Raw genomic sequence first — 22,284 nt, 5'->3', positions numbered from 1 at the left:
TATCATATGCATGACGAATATACGTCACTCTGCTTCTTTTTGCTCGGCCTGTTGCTCATGGCAATGTGTCATCATTATTGTTTTTTTTTCTTTTTTTCTTCTTATAGGTTTGGATAAAAGCAGCAGACGGGTTACCGAAGCAGAAACAAAACTTGTCAAACTTCCACCATTTGGGGGAGGGGGGGGGGGCTATCTTCATGACTCAGCATTCTGGCACGGGACAACCGGCCAACCGGCGCGGCCGTACAGCATCACCTGAAGGAGTCTAACCAGCGCTGCCAGACGGTCGGGTCGGGAGGCTGCGCGTGTCTCGTGGCCGGTCCGCGCTGCCACACCCCCTCCTCCCCGGCTGCGGTGGTATGATCCAGGGAGCGCAGTTATAGCGGCGGCCGAGCCTCGCCGGCAACAGCGTCCACCCGTCAGCCTGTCGTCGGGTTCAACTGCGGCTAAACGCACAGCGCTGGGCTCTCCCAACCCCCCCTCCCCACCCCACCACCACCACCACCAGCAGCCCGGCTCCCCGCACCCACCCTCCGCCTCCTCCGCCTCCTCCTCCTCCTGCCATCGAAATCCCGCTCACCCTCCGCGCCACATCGTATTCGTCTCTCCTCCATCGGCATTCGAGAGCGAGCCGCTTCAGCATCAGCACCGCAGCCTCGAGAAACCAGACCGGGGAGAGAGAGGGGGAGAAAGAGAGGGAGAGAGAGAGAGAGAGAGAGAGAGAGAGAGAGAGAGAGGTGTTTCAGCCACATCTTTTTTTGTTTTTTGTTGTTGTTGTTGTTTTTTTTTTTAAACAGGAGCATCGCGTCTCAAGTCCGAGCTGTATCTCGAGAGGGGTGGCGGGGAGGTGGTGAGGGGAGGGGGGGGGGGGGGAGATTGCGCAGTCTTCAGCATTTGCAGGGTGTTTTAGTGCGGAGTCGGGCTTAAAGAGAGAAAGAAAGGAATGGCTTTACGTCGGAAAGGTAAGCGCCACGTTCACATTCTGGCCTCTTGGGGGGGGGGGGGGGGGGGGAATTGATCGGGCTGCAAATGTTGCTGTAGCTAAAAGAGGCTCGGGCGGTGAGACACGAGTTCACAGGAAATGCTTATTTTCAGCTGGTCAGACGGCCCGTGTGTGTGTGTGTGTGTGTGTGCGTGTGTGTGTGCGTGTGAATGTGTGAGAAGGGCTCCGTGCAGTGCGGTGTTTTACATTTGTTTTAATGAAAATCAGCGTGCCTCCTTCTGTAGGGATTTTAAGTAGCAGTATCAAGTATTGAGAGTTCGTCTTCATGTGTGTGTGTGTGTGTGTGTGTGTGTGTGAGGGGGGGGGGTCTATAACGTTTTGCAGCCTTTAGTTGTTTTGCTCTCAGTGCACTCCATCTCCTTCAGCACGAAGCTACAGCTTACTGATGCCAGCAGGGCCACCGGGATGTGTGTGTGTGTGTGTGTATGTGGGGAGGGGGGGGGGGGGGCGGGGTAGGGGGGTAGGGAATCACCCTGACGCGTCCAGCACCGTTGACCTGCATCGCTCTGCCCACACACCGTCCGTCCACGCGCGTGAACTTTCACCTCTACCGACCATGCAATCGGGAGAGGTGAGAGCCATCCTTTCATACGTATTTCCCCCACACATCGTGTACGGAATGTGTGAGGGCGAAATAATTAACAGGCAGCCAATGCATTTGGATAAATCATAATTATTGTGAAGGCAGGGGGAAAATTGCACCAGGATGGATATGCTCCGATAGATTTGAATTAGACCTCCTCACTCCTCTCCTTCACAGTGGATTATAAATAATTGCTCGAGGTAAATTACTGAATGCATATCCACAATAAATAAATAATGGTGTAAGCAGAACAAATAAATTCATAATACATATTTTCCAAATGTATATTTTGCGGTTAGGAAGAAACTCTCTCAGAGAGTCCCAGTGCTTTTCCGGCACTGTTTGTTAAATCCCTAAAATCTAAAATTGCTTCGCTTGAGAAAGGGGACAGAAGCTGCATTTGAAAATGCAAATTCATTGAAATGAGAAACTGCCATTTGTCAATATGTCTGATGCATGGATGTCATGTCATGGCCCCCCCCCGCCCCCCCCGCTCCTCCAGCACCTGTAGTCATGCAGGGAGTTGCATTGCGTGACACTGGCTCCTTACCTGACGCGGCTCACAGCTTTGGCCTCCCGCCTCAGCCACGACGATGAAAAAAACAAAACGAGGCGGTCTGTCTGTCTTCCCTCCCTGTGATTAATAGAGCGCATCTGTGCGTGGAGGTTAGACACCCACACGCATCCACACACTCTCCGTCTGTGCCGTCGGGACACACCCACATCACGCACACTTACGCGTCACGTAGAACGCATGTTGAGGTTGGTCATTGGAATTCTACATTCATTTCCTGAAGTGCTGGTGGGCTGTGTGTGTGTGTGTGTGTGTGTGTTTGTCATAGCTGCGGTCCGCTCATGGTATTGTCTGGTGACGTTTGTGTGTGTGTGTGTGTGTGTGTTTGTGTTATTCAAAAGTGTATTGTTTTTTTTTTAAGGTGTCTTGCTGCACCGGAGGGGGGTGTTGGCGGTGATGAATGGGTGATTAAGTGCACATTTGAAATGGCACGCCTATTATAACTACTCCTTTCACAACATGAGGACAGGCCTTTGAATTGAAATGTCACTTCGCCAATTAGACGGCGAGCACATGCCAGTGGTGAAGCGTTGGCATTTTCATGTCAGTCAGTCTACCAGCTGTAACCACATGGTTCATCAATATTACTTAATAAAGAATGATACAGATGTTTTCCGATGATCTCTTGCATCTCCTGCCGGCCTCCCAGCTGTTGCACGCACTTCTTCCGATGTGCAGATGTGTCGGTGGAGCGTTCGCTCCGGCTGCTTGGAGCCTCGTGGTGATTCCTTTGTGACTTCCTGACAATTGAGACAGGGAGGACCGTTGTGTTGCTGTCACCGGATCCCATTGTCCTGAGCGAAGAAACCACTCACACACACACACACACACACACACACACACACATACTCACTTAAGTCTAATTATTGGTGTTTTTCTGAGATTGGAGTGCTACTGCGTGGCCTTTGGTTAGCACAGTGCAGTGCGAGACAGCGGGGGAGTTCTTTTTGTTATCCAGCCTTGCATTATTTATGAATTTCATTCCAGGAACGCAGAAGCCCCCGGCGCTGTAATGCTCCTTTTCTCCCGTCATGGATTCGCTCACACACACACTTCCCCTTTCCCTTCCCACAAGTTTAGCTGCAAAACTCAAATTTTCTTAATAAAATCCGGGTTCATGAATTAGTGAGAGGACATTGCCAAATGCACCAGGGCTTGTTTATAATATGGAGTACAACACTTTAGTGCTGCAGTCCGACAATGTGAGGCCCACTGGGAGTTTTTATTCCCCTCGCCCCCCTCCCTCAGTCATAAGAATGTAATTGCCACAAAAGCATAATATCTGTCACTGTTTGCCACCCTGCTGATTATTTTTAAAGCGAAAGAACCCGAGCCGGTCGTGTTAACAGACTGCTGGACCAATCTTTAACACACACACACACGCGCACACACACACACACACATTAATATATGTAACCCTTGTAGAACTTCAAATATTTACCTTCTTGCTGCAATACTGCTCCATCCTCAAGAGGAAATGTCCTGCAGTGCTCATTAAGGTTTCCTCTACTCAGTGATGAAAGTGCCAGCGCTGCAATTAAAAAATGCATAAAAAAGTGAAAAACAAAAGCAATATCATATCCCACAATAAACATATAAAAACGTATGGTTGGGCCAGGCCTAGTGCTTACAGTTGTGTTGGCAAAAAATGTCGACTTATTTCCTGAAAATATAGCTGACCGGAAAAGCTTGGGTGCAGCATATGGACACTATTATTAATTAGCAAATTGTAGAAGAAAAAAAAGAAATATGTTACTAGTGGATTATTCCACAGAAAGTGTAGGCTTTTATTTTTGTTCATTAACAATTCATTTAAGAATAAATTTCTTCCCAGAGTAAGATAATGTTTCAAAATATAAATCTCTGATTCGAAACAAGATGCTCTCTTCTGCGCTTTCTCTTATTCTTGAAACCTTCCTCTCCGCCATGACCCAATCATGTATCCTCTGTTCCTTATTTTTTCTCATTTATTCGCTCCACATGTAGAGTACAGTGCTGCTTATTTTAGTGTTGAAAACAGAGGAAAGGAACGGAAATAGCATTAAAACCGAAATCACCTTCGGTTCACCAATGCAGCTTGGAAGCACACACACACACACACACACAAGCGCACTCACACACAAATTCACGCACAGTATATGCCCGCGGCGATCTCCTTTAAAGTATTTGGCTGTGTCTCAACCGGCATCTCCAGCTTTCTATTCTCTCTTGTCTTTTTCCATTGGGCTATGGGCAAGAGTCAGGAATTATATACAGTCGGAGAAGGAGACGGGTGTGATGTGAGATTTGTTTTTGTGAAAACGCAATCAAAGCCTCCCTTCACTCTCCTCTACCTTCAAACACTCCACCCCCCCCCCCCCCCCCCCGCCCTTACTCTTCTTCTTTCACATTCTGAAGACAGAAGGACGCGAGGCTTACTGGTCGAGCCCACTCTGCCTCTCTTTAAAATATGACATTCATTTGTGGAGAGGTGCGCGCGTGTGTGTTTTGTGTACATGAGGGATTTAGAGGGCTCGGACAGAAGGGCCGATTTAAGCGCGTGGTCATTTTCGAGGGCTTCATTTGCATTTATTGTTTACATAAGGATGTAGTTAAGAAAAATGTTCATGAACAAATAACCTAATCTATTATTTTGTCAATGTGTTGATTCATCGTTTACATTACATTACATTATTACATTACATTACATGTCATTTAGCTGACACTTTTATCCAAAGCGACGTACAATAAGTGCAGTTTGGTCTCAAATGTCCATCACAGGACTCCATTGTCCGAGGGGACGTCTCCAACCGTCTCAGAAGACTTAAAGACTAATATAATATTTGGTTTTAGTGAGGCTGAAATGTTGCTCAAAAATTGCTGCAACCTCTGTCAGCAGACTTAAAACTGCAGACCTGTACGAATAAGGTGTTCTTTTTATTCTGTCTACTTCCTCTTTTTATTCGTGGCATGGTGGTCTATTACTGGTGTACATTTTATTTCGCCCACCCCCTTTTGCACTAATATCTTAGCAGGGACACAACAGAAGGTAGATCTCACTCACACACACACACTGACACACAGAGGGAGAGAGCCGACGTGCACCTTCAGGGACACATTCCTTGCTGTGAAATTTTTATTAATCAAGTCAGTGGACAACTTTAGAAGAAGAAAAATCAATTTTTGTTTCTTCCCCAATTTATTACCACATAAATTGTCCTTCACTTCAAAGTGCGCGTTGCAGCGTCCGTGTCAAAATAATTAAGTTGAAATCCATTATATTTGTGTTGGTTTCATCTCCCGCATTTGATGGCACGGGGGGGGGGGAGAAAAGGGAGCCAACGCTGGCCAGCTTTCATGGCGACAAGATGCACAGCAGCGTTTTGCCGCCACTTCAATCAATAGAGGAACGATATTGTCAATCTATTCAATCTTTAATAAATCTATTAAATATTCAGAAAGAAACACCTGTTTCACATCATCCTGCATCTAGACTCCTGGACACACCTCAGATGCTGTTGCTAAAAAAGTAACCGATGTGGGAGCGAGTCGACCGCACACCTTCCACATATTAGCGCACGGCGAAGCGGTCAATGACACAACCCACGCGTGCACCTGTAGATCATGACGGATACCTCTCCGGGAACAGTGACCGTACGCAGCTTTGTTGCATGCATACAAATTGATTTATTTAGCAACATTAAACACCGTGATGACATACCATACATCTCTGCTCTAAACAAGTTAATCTATTTCCCGCTGACTGGTAAATAGCCTCGTGTGTATCATCAGTAATATTCATCGCTCTCTTTTCTAGATGATCATGAATTATTAACTCGTAGAAAAGACGAATGGCGGCAAAGTGGTGCGCATTGGGTCTCAGCTGGAGGCCATGTTATACAATACAGTGTACGGTGCAGTGCAATCGGGCTCGACATGTTCTTTTCGGCGCGACTTGCAAGGGGAATTGTTTTTTTTGTTGTTGAGGATTTTAATTTCAGAATGAGTGTCGATCCGGCGTGAACTCCGGGATGCGTTTCAAGTGTGTGTGTGTGTGTGTGTCTGTGTGTGTAGCGCCGCGCAGATTGACTTCTAGCTACAGAGGTACACACATCCCTTCGCTGATTTCCAGCCAACACGCCGAGCCAAACTGCACAAAGAGAGTCGAGCAAAGAGAAAACCCAAGATCAACTCCAAGAAAATCGTGGCAGCTGTGTGTTTGCCGCCGTTTTTTTTTTTTTCTTCAACTGGAGCAGACCTAAATACGCGTTGTGTCCAGATGTAACAATCCTGAAATCCCAAGGTTTACAGCGTGCTGCTGCGTTGGGAAAGGGAAGTGTTTGGAAGAATTCACATTTGGGTCTGTTTCGTGTGCTCAGTTTACTACTTTGGCAGGCAAAGAAAAATGAGAACTGTAAATTGTTAAGGAACATGCGTAACGCGTGGTAGGAAGCAATGGGAAATAAGATACGGGATGAATGAAAAACAGCGCTTGGTGTATAATATCCAAGAGAAAAGGGCTCATTCCTAACTGCATATACAGCTTACAGTATGCAATATTGATTTCAGGCTTTGTTAACTGGTGGTGTAGAAAACCGTGGCTCCTCTTTTCACTGATATGCATCTCAACCTGCAGTGGTGAAAACATCTCTTTGATTCCAAACAGCCATGCAGCCACTTGGTGAATGTGCGAATCCCCTCTACTTCTCAGAGGACGTGGTCGACCGAACCCTCCGTGGAATCACCTTGAGGCTCAGTTTTGTGTTCACTGGATCACTGAATGCGTTTCGCAGTCGCAGCAGCTCACAAAAGAGCACCACCGGGATTGCAGTTTTTTTGTTCCGGTGGCCTTTGTGCAGCCGCTCCTCTCTTTGCGGAGCGTTTTCCCTTGTCCTCAGCCTTCGAGAGGCTAGGGGGAATCAGAAAGGAGGTTGGGGGGGGGGATTCAGCGTGACAAAAAAAAAAAAATCCTCAGATGACTGGCGTCACGTTGCATCGCTGCAGATCGGAGATTAGCCCACTCAGCATTCAGAAATCAATCTGCAACGCCGCTGAAAAGCTACAAGTAGATCTCTTCAGCCACTCTCCTCTTCAGGGCTAATGCTCTTTACTCACTCGTTTTCCCCGTAATCAACAACCTAATCAAGGAGATGCTGCGTAGGAAATACTGTCTAAATTGCTAATCACCAAATCCAATTTCGGGTATCGATGCAATTGATTTATCAATTAATTCTGCATTTTTAATGACGCCACTTTGCTTGGCTTTGGGTGTCGGAGGGTTTTAGCGGTCAGATGCATTATTGAAAGAGGCTTTTTACCAAGCAGTGGCTGATGCCGAGAGCTTAGGGGGTTGTCAGTCTTGTTGTAAAGCTTTATTTGCAAGCGAGTTAGTGTGCACAGCCTTTTAGTCCTGCAAGGGGGACAGGGCCATGTATTTAGCCTGCAAGAGAGGAGGAATAACAAATGTGTTGAATAAGGCTTTGTCCTGTCAGGAATATTGATTACGTGCTTTTGGGTGGTATCTCTTGCGCGGCGTGCGTGTGTGTGTGTGTGTTTGTGGTGGATGTGGTGTTGTGTGCCCGTTGCATATTCTCGCTGTGATTTTTGTTTGCTTTTTGGCCTTGTGGGGAGGATCTGCAGAGGGCTTCAGATCAGAGAGCGGGAGTAGAAGTGGATATCATGAAAGAAAGTGTCTGGTTAGAGGCAGTGTGTGTGTGTGCGTGTGTGTGGGTGGGGGGGGGGGGTGGCTATACCTCAGTCAAGATCTAAAAAGAAATAAAAAGTTTTAACTGTCGTCAGGATGTACAAAACAGAAAAAAAGAGCCTTTCAGAAGTTGAAGCCTCGCTGGAGGCAGCGTTCAGAGGGCATGAATAGTTTAGGACCTTATGGATTTCATCAGACCGCTCAGGCATGCAATGGCGATGTGGGATTTTACTCATATTCAGCTATAAATAGTCCAACGGGTCCAGGATGGCGTTCCAGGGTCCTGGCAGCTACAGGCGAGTGGACACGCACTCGCTTACTCTTCCTGCTTCGTGATATCTGGATGCCGATAGACAATGAAGCATGTTGTCTCGTAATCCAATAAAAAAAGTAGTGTATGTAGGATAACAGCGTGAGATTTTTACACTCTGGGCGAATTAAACCCATGACAATTGCATTGTGCGACCACAATGTCGTGGGTTCATGATTTCATCAAGTTGCCCCATCACGTTGAATTAGGCCCGCTTCTCGACTCGCGCACGCCGACTGGCCCGGGCCACAGTGTCACCCATGCGACTTTGTGTTCACACAAGCGTTAACCTTGGGTGCTGAGGTGTGAGGAATAATGAAGGTAGGCGGCAGCGTTGGTGGCTGAATGGAAAAGACACTGCTGGAGGAAAGGTGAGCCAAGGTTCTCTCCCTTCACTGAAAAGGCCCATATAGATCGTGTTGATCCTACATGACGCGTGGGTGTTCGAGTGTGTTATTCGCCAGTGAGAGCGAAAGGCTGTGTGTGTTAGTGTGTGTGTGTGTGTGGGCACAGGGGGCACTGAGTGTGTGTCCATCCGTGGCTATTTTGCCGGCGTGTGTTTCATCTTTCAATTTTTATCCGAGATATTGTATAGAGAGGTCCTGTCGTGAGTGTGAGTGTGAGTGTGTGTGTGTGTGTGGTTATACACTATGGTATGAGTTTTGCTGGTAAACACGGCGTTAGCAGCAAGAGATTTCGGGCTTGGTCAGCTGTGAAAGCACGACTACGTGACGAACCTGCTGCCACTGCCCACAGATAGCCGGCCCTTATCCACTAATTAAAACCCTCTATCAGTCCATGTCTCACTTGGCAATCTCTCCATCCTTCAATTCTCCCCATTTCACTGTGAAATCTCTCCATCTCTCATTATCTATCCATCACTCTCTTTATCCCCGTTCTCCATTCATTCACCCCCCACTCCCTCCCTTCCCTCCTCTCGCCGTCCCAGTGGGCGGAGTACTTGTTTTGTTGTGTTCCGGGTTGGTTGAGGTAGAACAAGGCCCTGCGGGTCCTTCAGGGGCCCCTCGCTCCTGTCATATGCCTGAGGAACTGATAGAACAGGAACGGATAGAACAGATAGCTTTACAGGCCATCTTTCCAAACGCACAGACACACTACATAAATATATATATATATTTATATATACGTATATATACATACACAGACACCCTCGCTCCGGGAGAGGCATCTCTCTCTGGCAGCTCACTGTTTACTCCCGCAGGAGCTGGAGCCTGCATTCACAGCTCCAAACTGCGCCTCCATTCCATCGTATGATTAAGCGATCGCAACGCTAGACAAAATATCCAAACCTGCAAACAACCCCAGAGCTGTCGTGACATCACTTTGGAGCGTCTGTGGCAGCGACGGCTCATGCTTCAACATTAATATATATATACATGTATACACTATGAGGTTTCTCTTCGGGCCCAGGCCAGTGAGCGGGATTAGCTCGCCTGTGTGCAAACAAGCTTCATGGAAATGTGTAAGAGCCAGAGCTAACAAAGGCAAGTAGGTCCCTACTCTCTGGGGGTTTTGATAATAAACACCCTCTCTGCATGGTGGAAATGTATTAATAATCCTGGAACTATACTGTATCAATAATAGGAGGAGTTAATATTGTAGGGGGGCTCTCTGCTTTCCACATCCCCCGTTGGTTATTTACCAATGTGTAACTCAATTGCTCCGCCGCTGCCACGGCCCCCAATCCACTCTCTCTGCCTCTCTTCTGTTATCCCGCTGTGCATGCTCTCTCTCTCTCTTTCTGTTCATCACAATCTCAGCTCATTTATGTGAGACCGGAAAGCTTAAATCGGTTTTGACTTGTCCACATGGTCCTTGACTTCACACATGGGCGTGTTGCTGTTGTTGTGGTAGGACATCTTAGGGCCGCCCGCCCCTTCTGGGGATGTAGAGTAAATCCTGTTTAAAAGCGACTGCGTGTTTGTGTGAGAGGCTTTGTCACTTCTCTGAGCAGATTTGCTAAAATACATTTTTTTTAAAAGAGTCCACTGGTCCATGCATGCAACATTTTGAGCCAATGGATGGAAAGGAGGGGGTCAAAAGGGGGAAGAAGTCCCATTAGATATTGCGTAGCTGTGGATTATCACTCCACGCACATTCTGTGTGTGCGTGCGTGTGTGTGTGTGTGTGTGTGTGTGTGTGTGTGTGTGTGTGTGTGTGTGTGTGTGTGTGTGTGTGTGTGTGAAAGATAACGGAATAAAAGAGTTAACAGAGTAGAGAGTAGGGGGCTTGATAATTTAATGCGATCCATGTGTTTCACTCAGTGTTGTCACTTTGTATTCATTTTAAACCGAGCAATGAATAGTCCATTACACGCTGATGAATTATAGATTAGGAGGAAATTACAAAACAACATTGCACACAACATAAACATACGTAGTGGTCGCATACAACCCCTCGCTTGCTCATTCATCTGCAGTGTAAACAAACGCACAGTTGATCTCAAATTTTTTGAACCGTATCCGGCGCCCGACGCGGTGGACTGTAATGTGGTTAGTGCAGTAAGATGGAATGCATAAATCACCCGTCTATGAATTTTACATACTTAAGTCTTGCATGGAGACGATTGAGATCCATTGTTAGTACAGTGATGCCATCGGTTCAGCACTTGGCTTCACAAAGGGAGCCGTGAGAGCACCGTTTGGCCACCTGCTCTACATGTACATGAAAAAATGATGAGAGGGATGTTACATCTCTTGTAGCACAGAATTGGAGACAATTCTGGCATTAAAGATTGAGCGTGGCATGATGCTAATTAGTCTGACATCATCAGACCTTTAAAGGGCTGTCCTAAGGTGCGTTTCCTATGAATTGTAACACCCATGGCGCCTGCTTCGCCTCCAAGGCAGTCGTTCCTCAGTTGCAAATCTCGGCTAGGGTTGTGCTCAGGTGGCACGTGCTGACTCGTCTTACAGAACGCCCATGTGTCTTGTTTCAAGTGAGCTTGGCTCTAGGAAACAACCGCCAGATTTTGACATCAAAACCAAGAATCAAACCCCCTAATGGGCACCCCACTGTGGCCTAGAATTAGCAAGAATAACCCCCGCTAGCAGGCTTACTTCTCTAAATGCAGGGGCCTTGGAGGACGAGACTGAGGGTGGAAAGTGTGTAAGGTAGGGCAAGGATGAGAGGGAAGGAGCAGGGAGAACAGAGGTGGATTGATACAAGAAAGGTATCAACCTGGTGGACGGCGTGTTTTAAAGGAAACAAGACATCATAGAAGTCGATATACAAGCAGGACTAAATGCCCCTAGCGTAATGTTCACTACTACTACTACTACGGGTCTCTGTATGAGAAAAAGGGATGGGGCGGGGGGGGGGGGGGGGGGGACGAGGTGGTGCGCCTGTGTGCAGGATCGCATGCTTTCATTCTTGGCCGTGACAGACATAAAACAGGACAGAGAGCCTCCGTAGAGGCAGCCTGCAGCTAGCTCGGAGCTCACAGGGTAACGTATACCCGCTCCTCGAAGGTGACACCAGTCAATCCCGTTCTGACAGGGCGGCTGAGATAATAGCCGGCTTTGATTCCTTGCAATGACTCCTGCCAATCCGAATGAGGGGCTCCGCGCTCGCTACAAGTGCGGCAGCGACACGCGGGAGCTCGCGGTGTTGCCACGGTAGGTAATGGGATGCAAAGTGTGTTTTCAGAGCCATCGCCGTGCTCGTGTGAAATCATTACAGGAGAAAAAAACGCCGGGGATGGATGAGTACGTGGGGAGCTTTTACACATCATCTGCACTGGGGTAATGTCTGCGGGGCGTGCGCGTGTTGGGGGATGAACGTGCGAGCGACTTGGAGGATTTTTTCGGCTGTTTGCTGTCAGGGGTCGGCAGGTGGTCTGTGCGCTTAGGCGTGCATGCGGACAATGAGGAGGGTGAGCTTGAGGCCAGGGTAAGGAGTCTTTCAGGTGGAATAAAAGCATTACTGCGGTGGTAGAAAGGTCAGCTGTAAACTTGTATCAGACTGCTGGTGATCACCCTGTGCCGCAGATCTCTGAGGTATTGAGCAGGCACGCTCTAATGGCTTTGATATATGGACTACAGGACTCCCTGAAGAGGTCAATACCATAGCACTTTGTCTCTATGAGCAATGACCCTCTCAAGCTCCATTTAGAAGCTTTATATCTGCAGGAAATAGGCTGGTAAGGCCCGAGGGCAGAGCACGGTGAAAGAGAACTAATATGAATGAAGCATTTTCTTATCACTTCTTTTGTGCCGTAATCGCCGTCCCAACCCAACATTAGCCGCGGCCGCATGCGCACATTACGCAACGCGTTAGATAAGTGATAAGAGATAGGTCTGGATGGGGTCCAGGGAGGAGCGAGGGAATCCGTGCCGAACTGAGCTGATGTGACGCTGTAAAGACTGGCTCGGTGCTTTGGGATCTGGCGAGACACTGCGTTTAGTGAGAGTGACGGATGCGTATTCACAAAGTGCATGATTTTGCCAAATCTCTCTTCAAACACGGACGCGATGGCCGCCCTTTCGGTTCCTTCCGAGCGTATTGATTAACCTTTTGGTATGAAACATGAAAAAAAACACACCAAACAGCGCTTACGAATGTCCGCTATAGCTGGAATGAGCGGATATTGCAATATTGCTCCACTATGTTCAATAACAGAATCCTTGTCCTAATTGTCTCCCCTGTCCACTGCTCCTCGTCATTTCCCACCAACGGACCATCCTTCTTCCTTCCAACTGTGTTTTCCGGCCTTCCCCTCCCTTACCTTACGCCTTTTCTCACCTGCAGACTCTGTGCTCCGTGCCCGTGGCCTCGCTGAGTGACTGAGCAGAGCCCCGCAAGCCATGGAGGAGATGGACAGTAAACCCTACCAGCCGCTGTCGAAGGGGCGCCATGAAATGGAGATGTCTTACACCAGCTCGTCAGACGAGAGCGAGGACGGCCGCGCCCACCACCGCTCCTACACCTCGCGCGAAACCCTGCCCGACTACACGCACGAGCTGCGCCTCACCCTCGGATCGCACCGGGACAGACAGAGCAACTACGGCCAACCCCAGCCAGGTACTTTTGCTCAGGGCAGGCTTCAGCTGGACTTGTGTCTCTCTGGGAAATAAACAGCCACGGCCACGCAAAGCTGCGTGTGCTCACAAATGGGCTGACACACACACACACAAAGACGCACACACTGAGGTCTTTTGAAAGGGCCAATGTGAATTACCTATTACGGTCTACAATGAGCCAGAAGGACAGAGCGGAGGCAGCCAATTACCTCTTCTCCACGGAGGTGATATTTCTCTCCCACAGCTAAACTAGGTCAAACCCCAGACCTCTCTGGCCTCACCAGAGGTGGAACGCCGCCCTTCGTTACACGCACACTCAGATACAGACGTGTGCGGACGTAAGCACGCACATGCACATACACGGTGAAAAAAAAAATCCTCCCCGCCGGTGACGGGAGGAGAAATGGGCCAGCGCGGGCTGTGATGGATGGTCTTCATGCAGGTCATGTGGGGTGTTAAGAGAGAAGCCGCAGCTCATCACGACAACGCCGCTGGTGCAGCGCTCGGATCGGGATCGATAGATGCGCTTTCAGCCAGCCCCCCCCACCCCCCCGCCCTCCTGCTACTATGCAGAAACCAAGCTGCCGCGCTAACAAGCAACTTTAGCCGTGCACAACAGTTCACAGCACGTCCAGCAGCCAGGCTGCCCGACGGATCTCGCGTTTCAATGCCACCTTCTATGGATTTTGTCCTATTGTTCGCTAAGCGTAGTCCGTTATTAGTCCATAGGTGATTATTCATCATCATGTCAGCAAGAGGGATTGCCTTTAAAAAGAAATCTTTACTTCTTTTTGGTTTCCATAACAAACAACGTCCCCTGCCATCAGTGTCATATGGTAAGGTGCGAGAGACCCCCCCGAAGCAGCCATTGAAATGTCAATGGAAGGCGGTTCTGCAGGACACATCTGTTCATCTTTGGGGCAACAGAGTTAAATATAGCATACCCTACCTAAGTAACCAACTGTTAAGGGGGGGACATTGCCTCCAGTGACGTTTTAAATGGATTACGGTGTTCCTGGCAAAGATCAGCCTATTTTTTTTCCCTCCTAACCGCCACGCATGATTTTCATATTTTCTTTCATCTTTTAAACCGCCACATGTTGCCTTCCCAGCCCTTCCTATCGTTTCTTACCTTCTTCCAGCATTGTCCCTGATATTTTACGTTCCTCTCTGTTTGTTTTACACCCACCACCACAGTCTGCTCTTATTGGAAAGATATGATTGATTGATGGATATATATATATATATGTATACAGTATATCTTAGTGCGAGCAATGATTAACATTTTCAATCCTGTTATGCTGTTATGTTAATTAATTCAATGCTAGAGTATTGTGCACTTTTATTCATGTACTTAACACGTAGTTAACAGTTCACAGTTAGTAAAATAGGGTGTCTGAGCTTAACCCTTAATTTAATCAAATCATATATAAAACCAAAGCTATTTGCCACTGCCAAGGTATCAACATTTCCTTTTATTTTGTTAGAGAAAAATAAATTACCCTCCACGGTCATAACATTATAACAGGCATTCATAATTCTCCATTTTTTTTTTTTCTGAACCAGCATTATTTTCAGGGAGCAGCATAAAAAGTCAATCCATATATCAGTAATCCATCAATAATTTGCGTGTCCCTTTGGGAGTGAAGTGTACAACACAACTGGATTTACTGTGCAGGGAGTCTGTTCGCACTCCTAATGTATGTCTACACACATACATATGTGTATGTATGAGCGCAAACACTTTTTCTTTGCCTGTTAATAAGCTCTAATTAACGAATAAACTATTAATCACATCCTTGCATAGAGTGAGTGAGTGAGAGAGAGAGAGAGAGGGAGAGAGAGAGAGAGAGAGAGAGAGAGAGAGCGAGAGAGAGTCAAAACAGCAGTCCCCACTTAACTCATCTGGGTTGAAGCAGCAGCCACAATGTTACAATGTGGCGCAGTGTTGTGGACTCATGCAGCCACTCTATTCACTGCACTCGACACAATATGACACAATATTAACTCACAAAAAGGGGCGACAATGTGAGACAAACCTGCAAACAATTCAACACACAATTCGGGGCACCGTAAGCCTACTTTGGTCGCTTTTGTTAGTGGGTGGAAGTGTTTCTATTCCATCACATCCAGTACTGTAGAATCCAGATGGTTTTGGCAGGTGGGAAAATAATAATTCAAAACATAAATAGTACATTTTTCTCTGTAGTGACGTGAGTCAGGAGTAGCTGACTGTAATGGCGGGAAATGGGAGGTCAACGATTTCTCCTCTAATCATCGGCTTAAACGTGTTTTTTCAAATATAAATTGGACTCAAAAGAAAACGGCTTCTCAGTTTGCAGTCAATCCATATTCCTTGCTACTTGCGCTAAGTAGCCTATTTTCTCCTGGATCGCCCTCTTGCAGCCAATTTGAGTCAAACAGTAGTGTAGCGGTGACCAATCTTGTGCCAGTTTAATTCCAGTAGAACGGTGTATTAGCCACTGCTGGCCTCGACCCCATCAAGCGAGCTCAGCAGGACGCATTGCTGGCCGATGGAGTGGTCAACATGACTGTGGCTCTCATTGAAACACTGCGGCCTGTGTTCAAAGGCTCCGACCTAACACATAATAACTGCACTTAGTGAGCATAAGAGGAAGTCTCCCTTCCACAGTTCTCGGTGGACTCTATAATACGACTAGGCTACAAGAGTAACTGTATAGATTTCAATTCACGCCACACTTAAGAAATTCCATCACTTCCACTTATACATTCCAAAACGAAAAGTGAGGTGACTAGGGAGTAAATTTACTCAACTGCCTCTGCAGAAAAAAAAGCTAGAGCTCAATTGAATTGAATTGAATTGAAGTGTAACCAGAGGAGAAACGCAGTATATCTGATGTTCTCAGATAACAGGTTGATGCCCGGGATTGCAGGGTGTTCTGATACCTGAAAGCATACGAGGCTCAATCTTTCCCTCTGTCTGAGTCAATATTAATAAGGTTTGATCTTTATCTGATCTCTTCACCCCACCAAGGAGAATATAGATGAGATCAGTGCTCCTGTTTGAGCAGCAGTTCAATACATCTCAAGCTCGATAACACACATCAAGCAGCCCCGCACAGGATATAGCTTCCCTGCAAATGGTTAAGAAAAATCAAGCTTGGCATTTTGATCCGGGCTTCTGCGACAGAACTCGTTCTAAATGCATGCTCAAGTAAAAGCCCGTCTCTCAATATCATTTGGTAGCTGTTCTTAGCCTCTAACAAACACCCGGTCAGCCTAGTTGCTGAAGCAAATAAAAACACATGCCGGTTTTAGAGGCTTTTCGAAAAGCTTTGTGATCTCATGGTGCTTGTCCCTCTAATTCCTTCTAGAATTAGACTTCTGCAAGGTCGGGCCAATGAGGAGCCCAGACTACCACATCCACCCACAGCAGCAGCAGCAGCAGCAGCATCAGGAGGGCGAGGGGGAAGCTCTGTGCGCCGGACCGGCCGCCCACGGCCACAGCCGCTACTCCCTGGGCGTGGGCTCGGACGTGGACACGGAGCCGGAGGCCGACCCGTCTCCCGCTCACGGCCTGCAGCACATGTGGATGCGCGGCCTGAAGTCCGGCCAGAGCTCGTGCCTGACGAGCCGCGCCAACTCCGCCCTGTCCCTCACGGACACTGAGCATGACAGGAAGTCCGAGCCCGACAATGGTAAGTGAAGTGCATTTCTTCCCACGGGGAGGGGGGGGGGGGGGGGGGTGTCGCCCGTCACTATGCGTAAGTCAACCTTTGATGTGCATGTGCTGAGGTTCAGGCCGCTTGTGTAGGATTTTATTTCGGTTGCATCCTTACAGTCACACCAAGTGACGCGAAAGCATCATATGACATTGTAAGTCTTTACAATGGTTTCAATTATAGTCACAAGCAATGACATGAATCAAACTATGTTTTTTAATTGAAGCTAGTCCTTGTCCATTTGAAAGCTTGTCGATGTGGCCAAAAAACAAAAATTGTGCTATTGGTTACCCAGTCCGTGAAGTGACCTGTTATTGGAGGTGACTGGGGATGGAGCTTGAGGACTATTCACAGCATATGGCTCGGAAAGGATTGAAAATCCATTGGAAGCTGCGGCAGATTTTTGGTTTGAGGCTTGGAGAAAAGGGAACTGTGGGGCGTCCACAGTACCTCAGTGGCTGCCTGAGGGCGGCAGACAACCGCCTCTGTGGGAGGACTACAGCCTGCGAGGAAGTAGAAGTTGAGAGGCGGGGGTGTAGGCATGAGGCCAACTAGAGAAGAGGCTGGGAGGGTGCCAGCTATCTGTCTTGCCCTGCTGGGCTGGGCTCCCCGCAGATGGAGAGTTAGTTAGAGGTGCACACAAACAAAGACAGAGCTCTCCAACCCATTCCCAAGGGCATTGTCTGTTTACTTGCAGCGAAAAATGAAAAAGGTGGAACGTATTCAGTGCCTGAGAAAAGGGAAAGGTGATGGAGAAAGACAGAGAGGGTGGGGGGGAAAAAAGAGAATTAGAGAGGGGAAGTACGGGAAGCAGGGTGAGCAAAAAATGCTAATGAGAGAATAGAAATGGAAACGTCATGGAATAATTAGAATGAGAATAAAAGGGAATGAATTGTTGAGGGTAAACCAGATGAAGGGTTAGCTGGTTTCGAGCAAGCTTTGGACAAAGAGGGTTGAAGAGAGAGAGAGGGAGGACTCGGATCAGTGAGCCTTCGGGAGTCAGAGAGTTTCGGATGTGCTTGTTTGTGTATGGGGAGCACCCACGGGTGCGGCTTAATGGCAGCCGAATTGGACATGGAGTCAGTCTCGTGCAAAATCACGAACGGAAGATGGAAGAGCAGAGAGCGAGAGAGTCGGAGGGCCTGCGGCCGTACACAGCAATCAATTTGCGATGGCTGTGTGCATATGGGCCATTATTACCATTTGAGATGAGGGACTCCATCTTCAGCCAGGGTCAGAGGGAAAGCTGCAAAAAGAGGGAGGCAGATGGGCACGCGCGTGGCAGAGGAAACAGAAGCAAATGAGGACGGATGTGGTCCTGGAAGTGAGAGGAGAGGATTTAAATGTTCAAAGCATTTTGCTTTGCTGCAACAATGCACCAGGAAAGCCGGTTTTGTGTGGATTTGATGTGTCACATGGAGAGCCACATGTCCTGTGGCTCTCCAAACCTTGACACAGTCTCTCAAGAACATGTTCTTCCTTTCACTCAAGCTTCATCTCTCTGTGTGTGTGTGTGTGTGTGTGTTTGCTCCTGCATCGGTATCTTTACTGGACCGGCCGACCATTTCCTTTCTATCCTCTCTTCCAAAATCGCCCCATTTGTACCCATCCTCTGCCTGTCCATCTCGCTCTGACACATGGCCAACGGTGTCCAAGCGTGGCGTCCTCTAATAGGAAATGCATTATGGATGTCACATTTCTCTCCATCAGCACAACAAAGTCTTGCACGCCCCTCTGTTCCCAGTGATAATGAAAGTTAGAGACTCTCGCAAAGAGATGTTGGCGTGAAGCGGCTGGAATCAAAAAGCTAACGTCCCTGCCAAAATGAAAGTGCATTTTAAGTCGGCCCGACCTTGCACTCGCTTTGTCTTCAGAGCTCGCCCCCTCCCGAACCCATCAATGATGTCAGCTTCAAACTGGCAGGAATCCTTTTGTTCCTGGTCTGATTGAAGCTGACAAGTCAATTTAGTCAATGTGTGAGCATGTTTTTGTGTTTGTGCATGCGTGTGTGTGTGTGTGTGTGTGTGTGTGTGTGTGTGTGTGTGTGTGTGTGTTTGTGTGGATTTGACTGTGAGAAAAAACAGCGAGGGGGAGCGACAGATTAAGGAGTAAAGGAGAAGGAGATTCGGTTTGTGTGCGAGGCCACGTTCATGCAGACGCCTGTCTTTGCTCTCTTTCATGTGCTTGCGTGTCTCCGTTTGATGGGTTGGCGGGGTGAATGGGGGGGGGGGTGCATGTCCAACTGTGACACTTCCCTTGGGGAGAGGCTGTAGTCAGACCTGCTGACAAACTCAGGAAAACATCAACACCTCGAATTGACGACAGCACACCGTCGTCAACAGAGGAGATTGGCAGTAGAAAGACAACGTGTGGTTCAGCTGGAGTTTACTGCTGACACACATGGGCTGTGAGGGAATATGCTCGTTTGCATGAAGACCAGGGAGAAAGCAGCTCGTCTGGATTATTAGCCTTTACTTGTTTGGTTAATCCAAAGTCAAACAGTTAATTAAGTTAAATGTGTGTTAGAATGATCTCTTTGGAAACAACAATGTTCTTTATTCATTCACCCGGCGCATCTGTGTAGCATCACCGCTAGCCGCGTGGCCACGTCGCCATGTTTCACCAAATTATCTCCACCTAATGTGTCTAACATTAGCCTAATTAGGTGTACTGATTAAACAGATAATATTGTTTGTGTAAATTAGTGGGCTCCGGAGGTGTGTATTTTTAGGCTATTCGTGACCACCCCACTTCTAGTCTTCGTGCTAACCCACGCCAATTGGCTCTCACTACGGCGCGTTTAGAACGTGGACGTGGGAGTGGTATTGATTAACTCTCACCAAGAAAGCAAATAAGGATAACACTCAAAATGTCAAACTGTTTCTACAATTGAAATTGTTCATTTACAATGGCATTGATTTCAATTGTAAAATTGAGCGCTGAGATAAACGCTGAGAGGTAGGGAAGAGGGGGGGTCATGACAGAGCGAGAGAGAGAGAAAGAGAGAGAGAGAGAGAGTATTTTTTGAATAATTTTTAAAAACTACATTAGGTTTATTATCTGGGCTACAACACTTTCCTATAATGAGATGCAAATTAATTGGCCACTCTTTCATTAGTTTAATCAGTTGCAGATTTACTCTAGGCTTTTGTGAATCTTTTTAGCTTATCTTTTCTTCCCTCCCCCCCACCCCCCCCACCCCACACAAATTTCGGGTTTGACACATGGCGCAGACAGCCTCCCGGTTTTACATGACTGATCTTTTCACACTTCGGTGTCTGAGCTGAAAAGGTTCTAAGGCAATTGCAAACACCAGTCCAAGGAAAGGCTCTATCACTCATTATTCTAGATAACTTTCTGTGCTTAAAAGCAAACATCTTTGTAATTACCGGGTAGGCACTTGACTCTGATTGGCTGCAGGGCGTCCATTCTTTTTTCAACTTGACAACTCCTTTATAACCGTATGATCGCGGTGTTACATTAAAACACTAGAAAGGTTTGAGTGTTCCATTTCCGCCAATCGCTGCGGATAATGGTTGGAATAAAATGGCTTTTCAAATTACCTCCAACGTTTTTAGTACCTGAGTTAGCAATCAAGCCTTTTGAGAGTAGTAGTGCTGAAAAAAAACTGGATTCTGTATGAATATAATCCCGCTGCATTGAGACATTATGCTCCAAATCTATTCTTCTCACCGGGTAGTAACACAGTGTTTTTGCCGCGCACTAACAAACACACATGAAACAGCATTGAAATAAAACACATCAAACAAAGAGAAATAAAAGCGTTCATTACTATTCCGTTTTTTATTTGTTATTCTCTGTTGCGCAGGCTGATATTAATATTTCAAAGCGGTATGCTGCTAAATGAACATTACACTCAACTCAGACAGAGTCATTTCAACCGAAAGGCAAGTCCCTTCTTTGTTAATGGGCATCGTGAATGTATTTATACTTGCCAGCTTGGGCCTCTTTAAATTCAAACTGAGCACACTTATTTCTCAAACTAATTTTCTTTCCAAATATGAATCCTTCCTGTTCATTTTTAAAACATGCTTTTTTTCCAAGATGGACGGCACACCGGCCAAGAATTGCTGTTTTTTAGCTTCATGAATCTTAAGAGTTGCTAATTGAAAACCTTTGGGATTTGGACTGTGGGTTGGATGAAAGCAGCACTTTGATTTGAAGCCATCACAAAAGGATGTGGGGAATTATAATATACATTTGTTACCATTTTTGCGAAAATTTAAAGATTGAAATAAAAAAAATAATACATAATTCAAAATGTACTTTAAGTGCTGTAGAGGAAGGGGTACATTTAATTTCTTATAACATGCTTTTCCAATGTATGATGGATAAGCAAAGCGAATGTTCTCTGAACGAGAGTGTGAACTCTGTAAAAGAGTGCCGTCGATGGCTGCCTGTTCTGTACTTACCACCACTAAATGAGGCATATTTCCCCAAAATAGATTGCTGCCATAAGACCTTCAAACAAAGTCGTTTAGAATATTTTTTTCCCAGTGTGGCTGTTGTCCTTGCCACAAAATAAGACAAGCATGAATGTTACCTTAATCATAAATGTTACATGACGACTATAAACCAAATAGTTTGGGGACCTGGGGGACCGCACAATGTCACAGAGGGCCCTCATATCTTTTATGAACATGGCCCATTATTTTTTATAATGATGTGCCAAAGTTTTGCACTCAAGTTTTGACCAAGCTGTGTTGAAGTAAGTGTTGCAGAAGGTTAGCAAGGGCGTCGAGACAAAAGGTTTTGAGCGTGGAGGAAAAAACTGACCTTAAGGTTTAATGAGCAAGCATGCGGCAGAGAGAGACAAAGTGAGGGCACAGAGAACACAGGAAGGCAGAGAAGCTCGATAGCAAGTGGAGACATTAGGCAGAATATAACAGAAGCATCACCAGAAAATCCAGGCCCGGGTTCAGCTTTTCTACCGTTTCCAAGGTGAGACACCCCAGGTGGTCCGGGTTAAAGATGTAACTACAGACATTGCTGTATTTTCCTATTTCACATGTCTGTACAATGTGTTCATTTGCGTGTATTGTAGAACACACACCAGAATTCATGTTTTGTGACATGTTAGAGTCAAAGATTTTTACAGAAGGGATTCTTGATCTTGATCTTTTTTTCTCACCCCATGAGTTGGGTAAAACCTGTAAACAGCTCCGAAACATATACATATTTGTTGTATAATGAAGTCCTTAAATGGCGTAGAAACCTTTAGAATATACAGAGCACACTTTCTCACTGAATTGAATGAGAAAATGTTTGACTTGTACTGCAGATGTGGATGCAACTGCAAGATTCTGGCTCAGAGTCTGAGGAAAAATACATTTTGAGAAAACAGCCCTTAAATACATGTTGTAA

General features: G+C 46.8%; 1 protein-coding gene across 1 annotated transcript in view; it reads left to right on the top strand.

Moving 5' to 3' along the window:
* Nucleotides 1-850: 850 nt before the first annotated feature.
* tenm1 (teneurin transmembrane protein 1) overlaps nt 851-22,284 on the top strand; it is a 153,030-nt gene continuing 131,596 nt past the window's right edge. The window contains exons 1-3 of the mRNA XM_037462334.2: nt 851-962; nt 12,924-13,196; nt 16,552-16,875. Coding sequence (XP_037318231.2) covers nt 12,980-13,196; nt 16,552-16,875 — 541 coding nt within the window. The 5' untranslated portion in view covers nt 851-962; nt 12,924-12,979. The remainder of the gene's footprint in view (nt 963-12,923; nt 13,197-16,551; nt 16,876-22,284) is intronic.

The sequence above is a fragment of the Pungitius pungitius genome, chromosome 2 (genome assembly GCF_949316345.1).
Source record: "Pungitius pungitius chromosome 2, fPunPun2.1, whole genome shotgun sequence".
NCBI classification, from domain to species: Eukaryota; Metazoa; Chordata; class Actinopteri; order Perciformes; family Gasterosteidae; genus Pungitius; species Pungitius pungitius.
This window is presented reverse-complemented; position numbering and strand designations above follow the sequence as displayed.